Raw genomic sequence first — 22,468 nt, 5'->3', positions numbered from 1 at the left:
TTGAGCAAATAAAAAAATTAATGAAAAAGATCTTTTATAATACCTTATAATCGTCAAAAGATAAGAATAATCTTCACGATTACGATCACGATCACGATCACGATCATTAATCTTAACGATTATGTGAGCAAATACTCATATCTTTGTAGAGATTGAAACTGACAGACAGCTACGCACATGGCGACTTATCCTCTGGATAAAGTTCTCCAGCCTTTAATTAAACAACCGGGGCCAGAATATTTAAATTCCGTCAAGGCATATTATTCATGCTCCCAACCATTTGTGAGCGTGAGTGCAAAATAAACACACTCGATAGCTTTCAATGAAACCTTCAAATCCAAATAAGCAATATAGGGAGATTTAAAACCACCTTTACAGCTAATTTGAGAGAAAGATTAGCGAAACTTGTTGGGGAAAACTGGAGTACCTGGAGAAAAACCCCTCGGAGCAGAGTATAGAACCAACAAACTCAACCCACATGTGACGCCAAATCTGGGAATCGAACCCGGGCCGCATTGGTGGGAGGCGACTGCTCCACCGCGCACCGGTGGCTCAGTTGGTTGAGCATCGGGCTGTCATGCGGGAGGTCGTGAGTTCGACTCCGGCCGGACCAACACTCAGGGTCTTAAAATAATTGAGGAGAATGTGCTGCCTTTGTAATTACATCTGCAAATGGTTAGACTTTCAAGTCTTCTCGGATAAGGACTGTAAACCGGAGGTCCCGTCTCATAACCCTTGTTGGAAATTAAATAGTATGGGACGTTAAAGAACCCACTCACTGTTCGATAAGAGTAGGGGACGTAGTCCCCGGTGTTGTGGTCTAACCTAAGCTGGACGGGGGCATCTTTCACTTCCATAAAAATTAATTGTAAACTGCGTAACAAGCAGTCTGGCTAAAGTCCCCCACAAAAGTATTGTACATTAGTCCTGAAAAGCCCCGAGGGGAGAGACTAATAGCAAATCATTGTATGAATCATTGTACTGCTCTAGCTACTGCGCCATCCCTACTCGAAAGAGCTACGATGCTGTTAGCCGCAGAGGTAAATGTATTGAATACCGCGGTAAAATGGCTTTTATTAAAGGATGTTCTTCACCACATTTTAAGTCGGTGCATGACTGTACCATCTTTTATTTCAGTTTAAAGCGGCAGAAGTAGTCGCCAAAGGCTGCTCATTTCTAAAGAGAGACTCTGAAAGCCTTGGCGCGGTGAAAGTTGAAGAAGACGCCCGAACTATTTATACTGTAGGTTCAAATGTGTTGGACGCTTCGGTGGAAACTTCTTTTCCCTTCGTAGAAGAAGGTAAGGGCATTGCTTTTCGTTGTGTTGTATCTACACGCATCCGGATATTTCTTAATCCGCAAGTTTTTCTTTGCGGATTAAACAAAAATTCACGTCCACGCGTATCCCGATTCAAATCGGATTTGCTCGTCCACACTAATCCGCATTCGTTCTAGTATCCAGGATTCCACAGTCACTATTGTCAACAGAAGATGCGCCGTCAGGCGTGCGAGTTGGCGACAAGATTCATTCAGCGGCCATGTTGAATATTTAAGTGGTAAAGAATGGATCTCTCGGAGTTTGTAGCGTCATCGGATTTCCAAGTGTCCGAATTCGACAATCCACACGATTCCAAATTCTTTGCGGATTCAAACCTTTCCACCCTGGAGAACGGATTCGCTTGCCGGATTCGCCGATTACGTGTGGACGGGGCCTTTGTTGTAGTCCGGGTTTGAAACGACAACATGGAAATGACTAGATTTATTATCGACATGAGCACGGATAACAAATTTTGAAGTTTCTTTTTATGCTTCGTTCTACCCCACAAACCGCAGGAATAAAAAAAAATCCTGACTACCTTAAGTGTAGTTTTAGCTACAGAGGCGCTTTTTTATGAATAATCCTTCCTCCAGATTCAAGTATGTACAGAAAATTCCCTAGATCTCTTTGCGTCTCAAATGGTGTAAATGCATAGTACTATATTCGTTGTTAACTCGGATTTTATAATGACGGAAATAACTATATGTGTGTAAAAGTGCTCTGTGCTGGGTATGGGCTCACTCAAGGACAGACTAAACTCTGGCCGTTTTGGGAATGATATCCCCGTAAGCTTCTAGCCGTGGTTGTCGTCGTCGTCAATTATGAAGCCTGAGGCTCCGTTGTCTGAAATACTTTTTTTTTTTCAGCTCTGAACAACAGCTTTCCCACCACAGCGCCTCCTTCACGTGACTGGACTCTTCGAAATACGTTCTTGAAAAATGAAAAGGTATTATTCAGTTATAATTACTTCCAGTCGACTTGGTTTTGCGCTACTACACCTGGTGTTTGGCTTCAAAATTTCGCGCCAAATTCTCAGCCAATCAGAGTTTCTCACACTGGATATCCCGCCTTTCAGCACCAGCGTCATGTAATTGTTTTGCCAGTGTTTAACCGATTTAATTGGCTTAAGTAGTTAGAAAACTCCCATAATTGTATAAAGTTTATTTTTATTTTCGTTTAGATCTCAGCCTTGATGACAGATCATGATGAGCAATTTATCAAAGCATAATTTTTGTCTTTCGCATGTCGATGATAGCGGATGATAATTTGATCTTAACATTTCCACCCGACGGGGCTTGGCACTAAAAGCTAGTATGTCACGCTTAGGTTACTCAACCAAACTCTCGCCGACTATCAACAATGGCTGATTATAGTTCGAGGCGAGAGAAGATCCCAAAACCATCATCGACTTCCTTGCACTGTTTGATCAGTGTCTAAGCTGAGAATCTCAATTTGTTAAATCCTGTTTTTTCCCACCTGGGTGTATAGTTAAACACCGGCGATATACAGCTAGATGTGGGGAGATTTAACCCTGCCTTGCCCTGCAAACTAGTGCGAGAAGGGGAAAGGAGGTTTCGAGTGACTTTACCTTTACCTAAACTACATCCACTCCTAGGACGCCCAAGTATCCGGGAAAGCGGTAGATAAAATCATCTTTGATGGAATCAATTGTGCCAACACTGCAATTCAATACAAAAAGATCGATGGGGAAAGCGACACCGAGATAAAAACCGCTGCTTTCTTCATGAAGTTGGGAAGACTGGAGTCTGACGACGACATGATTAACGTTACTGAAGATTCTGTTCCTCGCTTTTTATTAAATACATCGGATGTCCTAAAAGAGCGGATTGGTGAAAAGCACGTGGATACACAGGTATGCGTAAATCATAAGGTACATGGTTTCCTTAGGTCTCCTTCGCATAACGTTGTAGCTGATGCATACTTGATGCATAAATGACTCTTAGGACGTCTTAGGACGATATATATTCCTCCCTTTTTCAGAGACAGAATCCAACAATCGCTCTTCGACTTGGCAAAACTCAAATTTTAGCCTGGCGTTTGCGTTTGCCGTAAATGCGAAATTAAATCTCTCTATTACGTGATAATTGGTTTTCGATCTTTGGGGTGCCATTACGTCAAATCTCGTTGTATTTTTACCTATCTTGATGGGTGTCTGCGCCACAGACACCCATCAAGATAGATGTTTTTAGAGCCCATATCGACTATTTTGAGAAAAACCGTAATGTATCTGAGCAATATAAAGAAAAATTATTTGTAGATAGACAGCTATTTAACCGCATACACATGTTTCACTGTGTTTTTTATTCACTTTTGTCTAGTTTGTCTCCATGACAAACCCATTTCTTTCGGATCCACAACGGTCTCCATTTATTAGCACGACGATACAAGAACTTTCGCTCAGACAGCAGAACGAAGAGATAAAACTTCAGAATCTTAAAGAGGACCTTGAAATGTTCATCCCTGTTGATTTAGCACAAGTATCTTCCAACTACAGTGCAAATTTTACGGCTGGCACCATTAAAACACATCGCTACCAGATACCTCTTGATATGCCTTATGAACCGATGATCTTTCAACTAAAAGCTGAAAACGACGAAAGTTTGAAGGTTAACTTGAGTATCGAATTTGATGAAAGCACTATTCTATACAACCTTCACGAAGACAATATACAAGCGCCATTTCGCAAAATCGACGATCACTTGTACATCGCCGAACACCTATCCTCAAGGCCCCATTTTGTGAACGTCATGGTAGCGGGGCCTGGGAACGCTTCACGTGCTATTCACGTGAAATACACAGTAACGTTGTACTTTGCACAGTGCATGTATTGGGACAGGGAAAGGATTGAATGGAGTGATACTGGATGTAAGGTAAGGAAAAAGTAGGTGAGTTCATACTGGGGCAAGTCCAAGTAGGCCATAAGTCCACTTGACTTACTTGGCGTCGCATCGCCTTATCGTGGTTTGATCTCATGATGTACGCATTTGAGGAGGATAAAACTACAATCCTGGACAAAATTGTTGGGACATTCAAGTCAATAACGCACGACCGGTTTCAGGGGCACTTACGTAGTCCCCCTTCTCCCATACAATATGTGTTGATTCAAATCCGAGAAACATTCTGAAATCGACGTCGCTTTTTAAATCATGTAATGAAAACCTTTAATTACAGCGATTTTTGCGCTCATTGTTAAAGGTGTCCCCAAAAATTTTGTCCTGGGTTGGAGATTTGAGATCGTACTTCGGCTACTCTGAAGATACCTCGTTCATAACCTTACAAAGGGTGTACGACCCCAGTATGAACCCACCTAATGATCCAACTTAACCAGATGTTGAATGATAGTAGTGCCGTTTGCACAAGGGAAAATAAGTCGCGGCTTACATAAGACGCAAACTGGGGCACTTATACGAGTGCGAATTACATATAAGACGCGAAATGCTCGTATAAATGGTTCGTGGCTAAGTTCGCGGCCAACTGGTCCAATGATGACGTAATTTATTTTGATAAACTAAATATATTAAGCAAGAGCCGATACAACGTAGATTGATTTTAGTGGTGTACTATATTTCGGCTGGCCATACCAGCCTTCTTCAGGTACAATAAGAGTTTACATTGGATTGCTTCTATGTAAACCACTAAAATCAAATCTACGTTGTATCGGCTTTTGTTTAACATATTTAGTTTCTCAACTTGTAATTACGCCGATCAGATCAAGCCACTGATCCAACGTACACCGACAGGAAGATTGCCCACAAAACTCTTTTGATGCCTCGTCTTGGGGTAAATAATTGTGACGCAAGATTTCTGACATTAAAAGATAAGTGGCTCGAGTAAGCAAACAAGCGAAGAAAAATTATTAAACTACACCTTTACATGTAATCCAGTATCGATCCAGTAATGTCGTAAACGAACACTAGCGGTGTGCTGCAGAGCTCACACTGGCTGAAGTGACGCAATTATCAAGTTGCTTACCAATTTCAATACCACTGCAAATAGTGAGAAGCTGTTTCTCTTCCGGGACATTCCACATTCGCTTTTTCGCTGAATTTTTTTCTTTAGTAATACGTGATTCGTTGCTCGCGCTCGCCATTTTTCTCAGGCGAATGGACAGGGGCAAAAAGGAAGTCTGGGCTATCATATGGAGCTTAAGCAAGTGCGTTTTCAGACGCGGACGCCAACCGGAAACGAGCTGTTTTCCCTTTAACTTGTCTTCACACAACCACATTTATATTGCTAAGTACCTTTTCTCCATTAGAGATGATTAGTATAAAAATCTGAGAGTAACCACTGTCCTGGCATGCGAAATGTTCACTTCCGGTCGCCGTCCGCGTCTCAAACACGCGCGTGCTTAATTAAGCCAGAATAAGCTCCGGCTTGAGGTAGCTTCGGATAGAGTAAGCCGTGAACTTCCATTTTGTGCCATTTAAATGAGATTTCCGCGTCTTATATAAGCCGCGGGTTTATTTTCTCTCGTATGAACGGCCCTTTTGACAGTTAAGACTTGCCCATCGCCCTTATTTCCTTCTCGAAAGGGAGGAATACTTGCAAGTCGCGTTTTTAGAGATGTTCTCGAAACGTATTCTCTTTCTGTTTTTTCAAAACGTCTCTTCTTAATCCTCAAAAGAAGGAGAAATAAACAGAATCGGTAGCAAACCTGAAGTCTTCATGGGGAAAATTATCCATCCCGGCCGATAACCGAGATCTCGGTGATCTGGGCTAAGACACAAATATCACGTCAAATCGCCTAAATTCCCAACGTTTTTCTTTAATTCATTCGATTTTTTTCCTAAAATATCCCGAAAATATCTGGTAGGAATATCTTTTTTATCTAAGTATCTCGAGATTTTCTAAATATCTCAAAATCTTCTAAGTATCACAAAAAAATATCCAGATAGTCAGTGTGTCTAGGCCTACTGGGTGATCCCAACCTGGAGAGAAACGGTCAGCGGCTTGGGAGCGGTAAGAAGGGTAAACTCGATAAACAAACAGCAAACTTAAATCGGTCGAAAACAGTAATAAAGGGACTCCGAAGAAAAAAAATGCAATTGAGGACGGTGCCTACTAATTCAAAGGTATTTTTACCCCGGTTTATGATTATGAAGGAAATGTAGATATTAATAAGTGTTATTGAAATCCAAAGAGAAAACCACGTATTTTCCAAAGATAATTCGTGCATAATAGTTGTAAACAGCTTTAAAATACAACGCAACGTATGGCGTTCTTTCTCAATTAATTGAAGCTTAATTATCTCTCAAAAATGCATGGTTACCCCCAATTTTCTTTTTGGATACCAAGAGCACTTTAACTAAGATCTACTTTATCCGGATAGTTTTAAACCGCGCAAAAATATCCCTGTATCAGTAAGTATCACCGATAGGAAACTCGAGTATCTCGAGATGCGCAGAACGTATGCGCAATAACAATAGTAGGCCAAAACATGCGACGTCCTTTTATAAAATGTCTGCGAGTGCGCGTGCAATAATCAGGCGTCACGCAAGAGTCACGCAATGCTTTCTTAACAATCGGTTTCGCCTTTTTTTTTTTGTTTGCGCTTCGTGGACATTAGGACTGAGTTAACTACTGTAGGGTAACGCGAAATGCTGTTTTCTACCCATGTAACCATGTGAGCGATAGCCCTACTGATGAAAATGGGCCCACACAAGGACAGAGAAAAACTCTGACAAGGGTGGGAATTGAGCCCACAACCTTTACGTTACCCTACAATAGTTAATTCTGTTCAAATATAAAGTACTACACGGCAAACGTTTGAAAAAACGTAACCTTCCTTGCATTAAGACTGAGGTATATGATTTCTCCTGCGTTTGAAACTGTCTACAGGAAGCATTAAACTATTGACTCTCCATCGGCATTGTCCCTTAAAGTATAAATAAGTAAATAAACTTGTCATGATCTCAGAGTTAAGAAAGCTCAACCAATAGGGTGGCTTGTTGGCTACATCTAAATAGATTCCAATTTTATTAGTTTGAGCCGTTTCTCTCTGAACTTCGGCACAATTTTCTAATTCTCTCAGGTTGGTGGTAATACTACGACCAAATTCACGCATTGCCTGTGCAACCACGCGACATTTTTTGGCAGCTTGAATGTAAAGCCGAACCCTATCAGTCTACCGACAATTGAGAAGTTGAAAAGTGGATATGTTATGCTAATATTCGTTGGCGTTATCTTCATGTTGTACTTCATCGGTCTCATTTGGGCGAGAAGAAAAGATAGGGCAGACGTTGTTAAGGTAAGGGGTTATATGGCGGCTAACAACAGATTTGATAATTTCCGAATTCCCTCAACACTCGCTTTCAAAGCGAGTCTCTGTGAAATATCTTAATTTTATGGCTGTGAAGTACATAATATATACGCGTATTGTGTCATGAATTCAGTAACATCAATAAAAAGGTTGATCTACATTTTCTGGCTTTCGTCTCTCAGTTCGACGACATCCTAAAGTGCTTGGGATCCTATCATAAAGATCCAATCAATAGCAAGTTGGTCTTGGATGGTATTAGGGGGTCAAATTAAATGAAAAAAATTATAATAAAATTTTTAGAAAGCCGTGTTGTTAGTTCCAGTTTAGAGTATGTTAAAAAACGCGCATGTTTTAGGAATTTGCTTATGCATGACATGAAAGCTTTGCCTTTTATTTAGGTGGGTGTTTGTCCGTTGCGGGACAACGACCCCTCAGAACCGTACCGTTACGAGGTAACCCTTTGGACGAGCATGCGCAGGAACGCCGGCACCAAATCAAAAGTCAGCATAATAATGTACGGCGACGAACATGATAGCGAGGCTCGGTCCTTAGAGGACCCTGAAAGGAATCCTTTCCAGCGCGGAAGTCAGGACACTTTTCTTTTGACCACGCCCTTTGAACTGGGGACAATTCAGTACATCCGTATATGGCATGATAATGTCGGCGGTTCGTGGTTCTTAAGTCGGATCATGGTCATAGACCTGCAAACTGATGAGAGATTTTACTTCATCTGTAACCGCTGGCTGGCTGTGGATGAAGACGACGGACAGGTGAGTGCATAGTATCCGACACAGAACTAACTATCAGCTTGAAGTGATTTGACATATTCACATATAATCCATCTGGGTGCAGTTCTTCAAGAGCCCATTAACCCTAATCCGCGATTAAACACCAACCCAGTCTTGAATTTTGCCCGTTATAAAGCCTTAAGGATGGTGCGTACTAATGGGCCATTTCCGAGTTCCTGTTTGTCTCCGGCGGTTTCGAAGTGAGTTATTGATGCTCAACTATTCAAAGGGAAATGAGTTTCATTTTCATAAGAGTAAGCAACTTTTTTTCCATTTGAATAATTGTGCACCAGGGCCCGGATGTTCAAAAGCGAATTAACGCTAATCCCAGTTTAAAAAATCAACCAAGAGTTTATTTCTCCCAAATGCTGTTCAACTCTGATATCCGGCAAAACTTTACATTAGAAGAAGTCAATCTTGAAAAACAAAAATAAGCAAAAGAAACTTTCACCAAAAAGTTGAAAACATAAAACGAAAGTTTACGCTAATCATGGATTAAAAGGCCGTTTACACGACAGAAAAATTTGGGTCCGGACCCGTCAAAAAAGCGGTACGGACTCATTACTTTTGTAAAGAAACACTGGAGTTTCTGCAGGGCCATAGGCGCCTATGGCCCTGTGGAAACTCCGGTGTTTCTTTACAAAAGTTATGAGTCCGTACCGGTTTTTTGATGGTCCGGATACAAATTTTTCTGTCGTGTAAACGGCCTTTAAAGCACGCTTCTAACAGACATGTTTATTTTCGTGACTTATGCACGCGCTTCGGGCCTATTGACACCACGGACACTCTTACAACCCGTTGACATAGTAGTGCACTACCACAAAAAAGCGGTTCCAGACCCATTTCATAAAGACATGGAATGGGTAGTTGACTTACACGGCAAAGATATATGGTCCGTACCTACTTTTCAATGGGTCCGTACCCAGTTTTTTCTGTAGTGTAAATGGGCGCTAAGTTAAGCGGCTTTCGAAAAACCGGGCCCAAGGCTCGCTTTGAAACTGAGGCATGCAGCAACTCGGAAATGGGCTAGTCAAAGGTCATTTTGCGCAGTTTATGAATATGCGGGAAAAACAATATCTTAACAAGTGTTATTGATATCCATAAATGAAATTGGGAGTAAGTACGCATTTTTTCAAAGATAATTAATCAACAATATTTATAAAAAGCTTTAAAATACAAAGAAACGTACCGAGTTCTGTTCCAAATTGAAAAATGCATGGTTACCTTCAATTTTCTTTTTGGATACGAAAAGCACTTGCTAAGTTCTGCTTTCTCTGCACAGTTTTAAACTGCGCAAAGATATCACTTTATTAGTAAGGATCAGCCATGGGAAACCCAAGTTTTGGAGATGTGCAGAACGTACGCGCAATAACAGTAGTAGGCACTGTCCTTAAACTCTACATAAAGTACTTCAAATAAAATACATGCTCAGTGTGCGCCCATAAACGAATAAAGTTATAAATTACTGTCTTTTGGCTCTAATTTCCTTTTAGGTTGAGCGTATTGTTCCGCCGGCCAGCAAGGAGGAACTCACCGAATTCGGTCACCTGTTCGTTGCTAGGACACGACGTAACCTGAGCGACAGTCATCTCTGGTTCTCAGTCCTCGCTCGACCAGCCAACAGTAGATTCACACGAGTCCAGAGGTTGTCCTGTTGTTTGTGCCTGCTACTTATGTCGATGATGGCCAGCGGCATGTACTATGAAAGACAAAGCAATTCCGCTGACGTGCAGCTTGGGGGCGTGTTTTCTTTCTCGTGGCAACAAGTAAGATACCAGCTACATTTCACCTCAATGCCTTTTCTTTATTTTAAGTTGAAATCTCAAAATGAACAGTTGTCTTTCTAGAGCAGAGACAAGATTCGGAATGTTCAAATGAATAAGTCTACCATTCGATGGATTTTTCCTTCCTTTTCAGAGGCCGAGAGTCCATCACGTAACCTGCAAATAATTGCCTACAAATAAGCGTTTTGCTGCAAATAATATTCTGCTCGTGCGTAATTGAAAGCATGCTTTTGTGTGAAAATGGCAGTTTGCTTTCCTGAGCTTTCAGAAAATGATTTAATTGTTGGGAATTGTAAAGAACAAACTCATTCATCGAATAGGCCTTATCACATGGCGGCCATGTTAAGTCCCGAGGGATTGAAAACTTTTGTTTTGCCCCAACGAAACTTGTTCCCAACCATTTCAACTCCAGGCTCAGGGTACTAAATCTATTGTCTATGGCCAATGTGGCCGCCGCTCGAATAAGGCCCGAACTCGGTTATCGCAAATATCGTCATTTCGAAGCCGAACTGACATATCGCGATATTTTGTTCAACCTCGCCCAATAGTTGTTTTTTTTTTCCAAGACGGTACTGTATCGAATCTTAAAATCCGATTGGTTCTTAGCGCGATCCGGAGCTCACGGGCACGATAACGACCTGGGAGTGTTTGTCCTTGACATTTTTGACACCGAATCCGTTTATATACAAAAAGTTAGGTTCAAACAGATTTATATTAGACAAGAGGCTTAGAAACAGAATTCAAGTAAAAATATTTCTCTTTGAAACGTTCGGTTTTTAAGTCGCTTACTGCATTCGCTGTCAAGTGCGATGCAGTCAACAATTACAAAAATGATTTCAGAGAGGAAGAGAAAGAAAGCAAAAAAAAAAGTAAGTCATTTACTAGCTAAAACCCGTCCGTATGTTGGAAATATGTGTCCTCGGTCGTCGACCTGCGACCTCGGGCAGAATTTTCCAGACCTCGGTCACAGTCTTTTGCTATAAGTACCTCCTAGCCGGGAAACATCTATTATTATATAACGAGCTGCGTGAGCGGGCAAGATGAACCAAATCCCGCGCTGTGATTGACAACCCGAGCGGGCAAGATGAAGCTATCTTGCCCGCTCGGGATTTCTCGCTTGGTCCCGCAAGATCATTTTTTGTTGTTTTATCCCATATAATAAATCCTTTATTGACCAAGCTTGTTCGGTCAAGATGGCTGGATATTGGCCTCTCCTTTTTTGCATGTTTATGGACCTCGACTTCGTCTCGGTGCATAAAGCCATCTTTACAGCACGCTTGGTCAATAACCCATATTTGCTCGCACGCAATTGGTGCACTTTGTGACGGTTGTATAGATTTACGTTGCGTGATGATTAGTTCGTTTAATTGTCTGTTTCTGTTGCCCAAATTTTGATTTAAAACACTATAGCCTGGTTTTCAATAGCGACTCAAGCACAAGCGCGAGAGTAACAGTTCGCATTTCACCGTGATATGTGCGTGCGTTCGCCGTATGCCGAGTGGAACACGGCATAAACACAAGGTTATTTACTACCTCTGGCCATGTCTCCCCAATTAAGCACTCGTTCCAGATTCCCTGAGTTTAAGCATTCGAACAAAATGGCGGATTCCGTAGTTGATGGTTATGCATAAACGACGTTCGTTTTTACTTAGCATAAGCAACTTATCCTTGGGCTTGTGCTTGAATCGCTAGTAAAAACCTGATAGAGAATCAGTGTAACGAGGGTTTTTTAAAAAACTCACGTTATCCAAAATTCTGTATTCTGATGAGTTTCGCATCATTCGCTTTCATGGTTTAATAAAAAGAACCTTTCATGTAACTTTGCTCCGCCAGAGAAAACTATTTTCTCGCGTTCTTATATTCATAAATGGCGGATATTAAGTAATTATTCTTTTGTCTTTATGCTAATTATTCTCAGAAGTTACACGCTTTAAGGTCATGTACTTCTGGATTTACTAACATCGCCGGGTCGACGGCTTTAACTTGTTCTTAACGTTGTGTCGCAATTTTTGTTGATTTTCTGTTGTTTCATGATGTTTGCAGGTTTTTATAGGCATCATTTCAAGCCTCATCGTTTTTCCCATCAATCTCATAGTGGTGCAGATCTTTCGCAATGTCCGTCCTCGGCCAAGAGTAAGACCCAAAAACTCACAACCCGTGCCACCACAAGTTCACTTAACCAAAGAGGAACTTGATAAATACAATCAGCTCAAGGAGTCATCCGATGACTCTACCAAAGGATCAAGCAATAGTCTGGACTCTTCGCGCGACAAAAACAACATAACGCGGCTGTCAATCAATGACGTTCACACTGACGTGGATCGCGCAAGCTTTACTGACAGTCCTCTGCTGTTTGATCGCAGGCGCAGCACAGCGTATGACATTGGTAAGTGTTTTTTAACAAGTTGGAATGGACGACTAGATTATATGTGTATGAACTTTGCTAAAGCGATGTTCATTGTTCAAAAACATTGAAATTATTCTTGTAATCACTGAATTAACCACAAACCAGAAATGCACTTAGAGCGAGTTTCAATCAAGTGTCGTAAAACCAAAACCAAAGAAACGACTTTGGCCGATCAAAAAGGACAGAGAAAATCCAGTAAACCAATCAAAACTCGAAGTAATTACACGAAGCTGACACAAAGCGCGGGAAAATGTGCACGCGCGAGCCACGACTGGTTTTGGTTTCACTTCTGATTTGTTGAAAAAATGGCGCGAGAACTTTGAACCAATCACTTTGTAAAGCAAATGCAAAACCAAAGCAATTCGCTAATTACGTTCGACACTCAATTGAAAACCTCTCTAATTAATTAGATGCAAGCGCAAGTTTGAAATCCAACCCGTAATGTCCGTTTAAGTCCAAGTATTTGCAGTCTATTTATAGCAATGAGGTAAGTGTAAGTGTAAGGATTAACCTTATTTTTGGGTGAGGGTAGCTACACTTCAGGATTGGAGTTTGGGGAACACTTTGTGACGTTGTCTGCATTCCAAGACGCGACTGAGTGATGTTGAGATCGGGGAGAATAGCAAAGGGACATTTCGCGACGCTTACCAAAATCGCGGTGCACCTAATTTATCTGCATTTCTATGCATAGACTTGTAGAGGATCGATACCGCTGTCCGACCACTCTTTGTGTCAGAACAGTAGGGCAACCACGACACGTCACAGTTATTCAAGATGGCAGCGCCCGAGAAATTTGAAAGCTAACACAAGCCTTTTTAAAATTCATTTCTTTCGGATACAAACGCTTTCGTTGAAAAAAAACTGAACAATTTTGATTGTAAACAACATTTTCTGTGGTTTAAAGTTATTTTCCTGCTTTAGTGGAGGTTCCCTTTAATGGGTCAAAAAAGGTTCTCATGCCATGGGAATGGAAATGGAAATGGAAATTGTTTACCCACGGAACACCTTAAGAGCGCTCAGGAGCTTGTTCATCATGTGTCCGTGCATTTCGGATCGAATTGGAATTTGGCAGTGTTGGTTTTTGAGGAGAGGGGAAAACCGGAGTACCCGGATAAAAACCGGGAGTCGAACCCTGGCCACATTGGTGGGAGGTGAGTGCTCTCACCACCGCGCCATACCTGCAACCCGACTTTATCATTCATTCAGTTTGGGTCTGCTTTTTTTCAACCGTAATGGTTTCAAGATACAAAGTGAATTTGTCATCAACAATATCGTTATCTTTGCCAGTCCGGTGACTCAATAACAATTTATATAACTCAGATTTCCAAAAACATAAATATTTTTTTGTATCCCTTTGAAATTGAGTGGAGTAAAATTCAGCAATAGCATTAGGATTGAGTGCAGTAATTGTGCGACACCAAGTCCTATCACTAATTAATCGTAACTATAACAAAATGGGAGGAAAAAGTCTTTGAATACCTGTTTTGCAAAGTGCGCGATAATTACACGAATCCCATTTGGAGTTGTTCAAATAGCATTGGATACCTGTAATTGGACACCCGTGTGATCGCGCGCCAATTACGTGACAAATAGGGGCGCACCGAACCAATCAGATTCGAGAATTTTGTAATAGTTATGATTAATAATGTAATTATCTTAATGAAAGTCTAACAAATGCTCTTTTGACCTTTTTAAATTTGTTTAGTTCCTAAATCTCGTTTCCGTCGAGCGCTTTTGTGTTTCAAAAAGAAGATAACCTTGCCGTATTACTTCGTGTACGTTGGCTGGTCTCTGGTTTTTATCTTCTCCACTGGCTCTGCTGCAGTTGTCGTCTTGTATGGTATAACGTTCCAAAACAAAAAGTCTCTCGAGTGGTTGTTTTCGTCGTGTGTTTCCTTCGTGCAAGACGTTCTTGTCACCCAGCCTTTAAAGGTAATGATTCGCGACTGCTTTCATATTTTGAGATTCCATAGTAGCTTTCATAACAGAATAGATTTATAATACACAAAGACCGCTATCTGCGAATTCGAAGCGAAGTCAACGAAAAACCACTAGGTATTAGCCTTTAATAAGCAAAACAGTTGCTTTTTATCGTGCGTTTTAAACTTTTCTTATTCTCTGGGAGGCTGTGACTTGAAATGGCCAATCTCCTATTTTGAACTGATTCAGATAGTAGGTAGTTCGGAACGTTCGTCGAAGTGGAGCAAACTCGGGAACATTGCGCAAAACTGAAGCCGATGAACGAAAACCTGCAATTTTTGGTGACGTTAAAGGCACACGGTCAGCTGTTGCACATGAGCAGCGAACACCATTTTTTAGTCACGGCACTTTAAATAATCACCTACGATGAGACGAAAAAGGTTTTCAGTTATAGACTTAAGATATAAACAAAACCCGAGAGGATTGAAACAGATTTCAAGCAGATAAACTCCACGCGCAAAATTTGATTTCAGTTTGAGGTAGACGCTAACTAGTGTTCAGGTCGACACGGTCCCAGCGCTGACTATGCTCCTTTAACCGCGGCACCCTAAGGACTTTTTTATAACCTATGGTTTCATATTCAAAAACAAGTGTTTTACTGTTGTACTGAAAGAAACATAACATATTAACCCCGGGGAATGCAATGAAGAGTAATTATTTATCGATAGCAAGGTCGTAGGTTCGACTACGGCAAAGAAGCACTCGGATTTTTCCGAGCACCTCTGAGTCACGTACACCACGGTTAACATGGCTTTCATTACAATCGCCAATACGACAATTTAGATCCTAGTAGTATGGTGGGACAATTGTCACATGAACCTAGTTTGATGGTCTCGTAGGAAAATCTGCGCTCAGTCATAGAGCAGCCGAGCTAGTAATCGGAAGGTCGCAAGTTCGAGCACTCGGATTTTTTCCGAGCATCCCCGAGTCAGCATCTCTTCAAGTGTTTTGCTGATAGACCTCTCTAGCTTAGCCTGCGAAGCTGGCGGTTGTTTTTGGAGCGCGAGTTATTTTGAGCGGCGCAAGAACCGCTCAAGTTCTCTTGCATCCCGCAACAACAGAATCGCAAGCTACTCAGGCTACTTTAGGTTGTATGTTTTGTGTTCCCATTTCAGACCAAGTGATGTTCCCAAGGGAATTTTTTTTCTTTTGTGTTTTTTCATAAGTTATGCATCCGTATGCACGTTCATAAAATGACATTTGAAAGGAGCTGTTCCCTAAAGTAATATCACGTGGAAAAACTAAACGAGAAGACAAAACATACAAGCTAAAGGGGTCTATTGGGAAGGTGACAAAGCCACACTTACCCATGATTTCCTTTGTCATAGGTTCTCGGTTTGGCCGTGTTCTTTGCCCTTGTAGTAAAGAAACCTGACAAAGGCGAATTCGAAATCACGGAGGAAGCTCTCAAATTAGCCGAGGACGAAGATTTCCTTCAACAATCGACCTCGAATCAAGGCGAACAGAGGTGCAAAAAACTAAAGCTGCTGCCTCCTGACCAAGCCAGGCTGATAGCTATGAGAGCGGCGAGGTTAAATGAACGCAAGATGTATTCAGTGCTTCGTGAAGTCATGACCTATTACTTTTTCCTAGCGTTGCTACTGACAATTGCATATACCCATCGCAGTCCCAAAGCGTACTTCCAGACCAGCAACATGGTCAATACAATGGCAGGAAATTTCAACAAGGCAAGTTCATTACCTTGCATGAAGATTCTGAAGTTCAAATTTCAATCATCAGTTTGGTTTTCTTCTATGGCGTCAAGAGTTTTGGAAGGTCGCATCCAGCTGGGCCCGGGTTGTAACTGGGTGGTTTCCATTCATTTCGGCGGCTTCTATTCAATGTCTTCCAGCGTACTGTCACTGGAAACATGATCAGTAAAAAGGGAAACTGTTGGTTGAGAGCGTGGTAGTTAGAGCGAACAACAAACATTCTCTCCGCATTACCACCGTAATAACAGGCAGTTTATGTGTTTTTCCAGGGATCGTCCGAAATTTGAATTATTCGTTTTCCATTTGGAATGTCCTGGCCCGTTTCCTGAAGGTGGCACAAGGGCTTTTTTGTGGCGCATCATAGCCCCTATCGTAATTTAACAGCTCGGTGCGTACACACAAGCTGCGCGAGGCTTAATTAACATGTCAAAAACGTTTGACACGCGATTCGAGATGCTTATTTATCCATTCCTTGTCACCCAGGAGCATCATACGAATGAATCTGACTGAACTGAATACCATACAGTACATACTTAATTGACCGCGCTCCATAGAGGCTTTTCAGGGCCAATTCAACGAGACCACAGAAAGAATAAAAACAGCTATTATGAACCCCAAACTGGCCGGAGGCAAACCAGTTGTCTATTTTCAATTACAGCTGGGACTACGAGTGGTCAGAACGGGTCTTGCACTCTAGGGCTGCAACGATACACCGGTGCACCGGTGAAACGCGATATTTTTTGCCACGATACAAATATCGATATGTTGCTTACAACATATCGCGATATTATTATCATTATTATTATCATCATCATCATCATTATTATTATTATTATTATTATTATTATTATTATTATTATTATTATTCAACATTCAGAAATCACTGTTTTTAATGATTCCTTACGCAAAAATATCTCTTCTGTAGCAAGGTCCATCTTCCGATCTGACACGTACAGACATCGCAGAAAACTGACATTATTAAATACTCAACCTCGGATAATGCATTTCGCGTGCTCTGATTGGTTCACTCAATCTAGGTTATCAGCTCATATACCTTAGTTTGACCTTATATGGTAAATGACTGCGCTAAACGTTGCTAAACTTAACTTTTTTTCGCCGGAAAGCGAAATTCCACTCTGAATAAGGCCAAAAAAGAAGATGAACTTTTTGTGGTAAGTTTGGATCAATTCCGACATTTAGAAGTACGCGAAAAGTCAAGAAATGTTTTTGTGATGAGCCTACGTTTGTCTGAACTCAAGGTATTACACATTATCGCATCTTCATCAAGTCTTTTCGATTTCGCTCGGATTTTCTCGCTTTTTTCACACGTATTTCGTACTTCCAAAGTTTTGGAGTTTAAGGAATTTAATAAAACAATTATTCCATTCGCGCTTGTTGGATATGAGACTGGTTATAGCCAACTCGTTGGCTATTTACCATCTCATATCCAACGCTCGCTCATGGAATAATTGTTAACTACCATTTGCCACATGTATTTTTCAAGATGCGTACATTGCGTTAATAGTCAGCTAAGAAAGTCTTGCGCACCCAAGGACAAAACACGCTGTTCGTCCATTCTCGTCACCAGAGCCTCGGATCGACTTAAGGCTCTGGGAAACTCTGTGTAGGAGAACATGCGCTGTAGGGTTCTTATAGCTAAAAATTGGCTATTTGAACCTTACGGCGCCTACTCAATCCTCGTGCTAACATGAATACACCAATTAGAGACGCTTTTGATTGTTCTTCACGAAAACCAATAAGAGGACACTTTGTTTCAGGGTTCCCCAGAGCTCTTCTCTCCCTCGGTCAAGAGAAGAGCTCTGGGGTCGAGATTGGCTGTTCCTCGGAAAATGTCTTCCCGTTGTACATAATTATTTGTGCAATGATGTATCGAGGTATGTATCGTATCGTGGCACATGTATCGAGATGTGTATCGTACCGTGAGAAAACGTATCGTTGCAGCCCTATTAAACTCGGGATCTCCGGATCTCAAGGCAAGCGCATTAACCACTGGGACGAGTTTCCTTGCAATTGCCACTTTTAAGGACGGTGCCTACTAATTCGCAGGAATTTTTGCGCGGTTTACTGAATATACGGGAAAAACAGATCTTAACAAGTGTTATTGAAATCCAAAACGAAAATTGGGGGTAATCACTCATTTTTAATTAATCAAAAATATTCGTAAAAAGCTCTAAAATACAAAGCAATGTATGACGTTCTTTTCCAAATTGAAGCTTAATTCTCTCTGAAAAATGCGTGATTACCCCCAATTTTCTTTTTGAATACCAAAAGCATTTACTTAGCTCTGCTTTTTACTCGAACAGATCTGTAATGTGAAAGAGTTCTGGAACTGGACCCGCCACGACCTGTTACCAGGTTTGTTTCCTACAGAATGGTACAATGGTCAATCAAGGAAGCGTGATGGTTTCATGGCAGATGGTTCCAGTATGATGGTGGGAGGAGCCAGAATGAGAATGATCCGGATCAAAAGAGGTTAGCTTTATTTATTTAAATTTTTTACTGTGTAATCATGATCAGTTAATAATAAGTACTGAATGCTTCTGTCGGTCAGTCAGTGACTACATCTTTAGGGCAGCTTGAGGTTGCTTATGCGAGCCCTTAAGAGTGTGGTTCCCGGATTTAGAATTAGCGACTGAAAGAGAACACCTGCCTCCTGGCAGAAAGGGAGACGTCAGCTATTCTTCAGCAACTAGAATATCATCTCTAGCTAGCGCCGGTGAAATAGCAAATCGGAAGGCGGAAGAATTCGTTGTAGGCATCAACGGCTGGCGTTCAAATAGCACAGTCAGTTGTTACTGCGAGGACCGAGATGTCTTTTAGGCACAACGTAGGCAGGCTCCGCAAATGGCATTCTCCGTGGAAGGGAGCTGGGCCCCCACCACGTACTTCTGCTCCAAGACTATGGCAAATGCCGGAGAAAGTATCACATGACCTCCTACCTCCCCAGGAGATGGAACTTCACATGACATGATGAATAGACCTCTTTACAGTTGTGTGCTTAGTTACCTAGCCTTTAAATGGAAGTGAGACTGGTGTTGACCATGTTATGATACAGACCTCCCTCCTTTTCTTATGTTAATGATGTTGTTGTTGTCATGCTAATTAATTAGTAAGAATTTACATAAGAAAAGCAGTGAGGTTTCTTTCAAAACTAGGTCAACTCCAGCCTCACTTGCATTCATAGGCCAGGTAACTAAGCACACAACTGTAAAATGGACTATTATTAGGGGAGGGTGGGTTTTGACGAAAGTGGAAAAAGAGCGAAACGAAGAGGGCTTTTTGAAACTTGAGAAGTTCGAAAATGCGCACATTGCGTTATAGCGAATCATAGACAGGGGGCGTGATTTGCAGGGGGCTGGGTAAGAAAGGGCACAATCCCTTTCCTATACCCAGACCCCACTCAATCATTATCAGTGGCTATCGCTGATTGCTTTAGTTCACTTGTGTGATTTTGCAGAATCGTGCCGAGTCCCATCCGAAGTATATGGCATAACCAGAAATTGTTATGGAGACTACTTTATCACTAAAGACGACGAGAATGATTATACTGAGGGCTGGCAGAACGTTACAACGTACCACACAAGAATAGATTGGGACGACATGATGTGGCGACACCAGAGTGGCTCCCAATTGGATGGGTATCCCTTTTGGGCAACGCTGAACACGTACAGTGGAGGAGGGTATGTTCCAGAATTGATTTAAACATCAATAGGTCATTTCCGAGTTGCTGTTTGTCTCGGTTTCGAAGCGCGTCTTGGTGCACAACTATTGTAAGGAAAATGAGTTTGATTTGCATAAGAATACCCAACTCATTTACATTTGAATGGTTGTGCACCAGGACTCGCTTTGAAACTGAGGCATGTAGTAACTTGCAAATGGGCTATTACATGGGCACGTGCATTAGTAATGGTACGGAAATGTAGAGATTTCATTATTAATAAATCCATTTTTTGCTGATGACAACGACAATGATAATTAAAAATAGAAGAGTAACTAGGTTTTGGAAGCATATTCATGTAAAAAAGCGTTCTCTGGTTACATCTTAGGTTTTAAAGGCTTAAGTCTGGAAGCCGAAAGTTAAACGTTTTTAAATTTTTCTTAACCAAAGAACGCTTTTTTTTACATGACAGTGATAACGATGACATGATGCCGATAGACATGATGTCGAGCATGATGATGGCCGACGAACGAGGGAAAAGAAGTAGTAGGTTTATTTCTTCGATAGCTGACTCTTAACATTTATTTTTAACAGATACGTCATTGTGCTTGAGCCGGGAATGGATAACCTTGACCGCATCAAGTTTCTTGAGAAATATCTCTGGGTCGAACGCCATACCCGCGCCATATTGACCGAATTTACCATTTATAACGCGCAAACCAATCTGTTTTCCGTGGTGACACTTGTGGCAGAGTTTCCCGCCATTGGCTCCGTTATACCTCACTCCAGCATCCAGACCATTCGCCTGTACGATTATACATCTTCTATTATATTCTTTGTCTTCACCATTTATGCCTTATTTGTGTCATTCATCCTATTTTTCACGTATCGCGAAATCAAGAACATTTACAAAACAGGCGTCCAGGCTTACGTTAAAGAGTTCTGGAACTGTGTGGAGTTTGGAATTGTCGCGTTCACCTTCACAGCTATAGCAATGTACGTTTACCGCGCGCTCAATTACCGCGACGTCCTGGACGAGGTCAGGCATGCTCCGTTCCAGTTTAAGAGCTTTCAGTTCGCAGCATATTGGGATGATACCTATACATTCAACTTGGCTATTATAGTACTGCTGGCGAATATCAAACTCAACAAACTCCTGCGGTTTAACAAGCGTTTTTCGCTTCTTTCCTCCACGCTCAAGTACGCTTACTATCCACTGCTCATGTTCAGTATCGTCTGGGGAATCGTCTTTGTAGCATTCACTTTAGTCGCGGCTCTGGTTTTCGGTTCGTCGCTGTCGAACTACCGTAATATTTCGGCTTCGCTAACCTCCCTTTTGAGCGTCATGCTTGGCCGGACGACGTTCCCTGAATTGCGCGACACAAACCGTATCTTTGGTCCAATATTCTTCTTTGGTTTCATGTTCATCATGTCGTTCGTCCTCATCAACATGTTCTTGTCCATTGTGATCGATGCCTTTTGGGTCGTCAAACATGACAATGACAAACAGTCTAACGAGCACGAGATCGTCGACTTCATCATCGAGCGATTCAAGCTTTGGTCAGGCATAGGAAAGACGAGGAGACCGCATAGTCGGGGAAGGGTGCTGTGGGACACTGCCGCAGCCCGAATCAAGGCCGTCGATGCATTTCAAGACAAGTCACGCTCGATCACCATCACGGGTTTGCGCGTGGACAATGTCTCTGAGCTCGAAAATAGACTCGAGAAACTTGTTGATCGAACTGATGATCTGTATGACGAGATTTTCCCTGAAAAAAAGCGATTTAAAGTCTTCCAGAAAAAGCAAAGCCCAATCGCTAGAGGAGATGTTCTTGTGGGGCGCACAAGCGTAAGTAACGAACTGTTTTAAGGTGCTCATGTGGGAACCCTAAAGGCTTTTGAGGGACTACTATTAAACAAGCAAGAATTGCTTTACATTTGTCTTTCGATACTTAAACTCTTTAATGGAACTGGGAAATAGGTTTGATTTCATAAAGAAATAATCTTAAAAATTCAAGTAGCATATGTTTGTCTCCGTGAAGTCTTGCATTTATGGACTGACGTTTTGACAAATTGCACTGAGCGCAAGTCAGGAAATGAGGATAAACGATGGCCGGTGAGGTTCGAATCGAGTTTTTTCTTTTTATCTGTAGAGTTCATCAGATTTGTCCATCGCTTGTCTGTCCTGTTGGCTTACTTTACTCCTTTTTAAGGACGGTGCCTGCTATTAGTGTTATTGCGCATACGTTCTGCGCATTTCGAGATACTCGGGTTTCCTAACGGTGATGCTTACTAATTCAGTGATATTTTTGCGCGGTTTAAAACTATCCGGAGAAAATAGATCTTAGTAAGTACTCTTGGTATCCAAAAAGAAAATTGGGTAACCATGCATTTTTTGACAGATAATTAAGCTTCAATTTGAGAAAGAACGCCATAAGTTGCTTTGTATTTTAAAGCTTTTTACAAACATTATTCATCAATCATCTTTGGAAAAATGCGTAATTACCCTCCCCCCCCCCC

General features: G+C 41.6%; 1 protein-coding gene across 3 annotated transcripts in view; it reads left to right on the top strand.

The window, feature by feature from the left end:
• The window catches only part of LOC137969620 (polycystin-1-like protein 2), a 64,116-nt gene extending 41,672 nt beyond the window's left edge, over positions 1–22,444 (top strand). For all 3 annotated transcript variants that reach the window (XM_068815932.1, XM_068815933.1, XM_068815931.1), the window contains 13 exons: positions 1,138–1,300; positions 2,185–2,264; positions 2,934–3,191; positions 3,658–4,209; positions 7,371–7,586; positions 7,997–8,368; positions 9,880–10,152; positions 12,214–12,556; positions 14,283–14,509; positions 15,886–16,245; positions 18,594–18,762; positions 19,748–19,970; positions 20,543–22,444. In XM_068815932.1, coding sequence (XP_068672033.1) covers positions 1,138–1,300; positions 2,185–2,264; positions 2,934–3,191; positions 3,658–4,209; positions 7,371–7,586; positions 7,997–8,368; positions 9,880–10,152; positions 12,214–12,556; positions 14,283–14,509; positions 15,886–16,245; positions 18,594–18,762; positions 19,748–19,970; positions 20,543–21,818 — 4,512 coding nt within the window. In that variant the 3' untranslated portion in view covers positions 21,819–22,444. The remainder of the gene's footprint in view (positions 1–1,137; positions 1,301–2,184; positions 2,265–2,933; positions 3,192–3,657; positions 4,210–7,370; positions 7,587–7,996; positions 8,369–9,879; positions 10,153–12,213; positions 12,557–14,282; positions 14,510–15,885; positions 16,246–18,593; positions 18,763–19,747; positions 19,971–20,542) is intronic.
• The last annotated feature ends 24 nt before the right edge of the window (positions 22,445–22,468 follow it).

This window comes from Montipora foliosa, chromosome 9, assembly GCF_036669935.1.
Source record: "Montipora foliosa isolate CH-2021 chromosome 9, ASM3666993v2, whole genome shotgun sequence".
Lineage (NCBI taxonomy): Eukaryota > Metazoa > Cnidaria > Anthozoa > Scleractinia > Acroporidae > Montipora > Montipora foliosa.
Note: the sequence above shows the minus strand (reverse complement) of the source record. Positions and strands in the feature narration are given on the sequence as shown.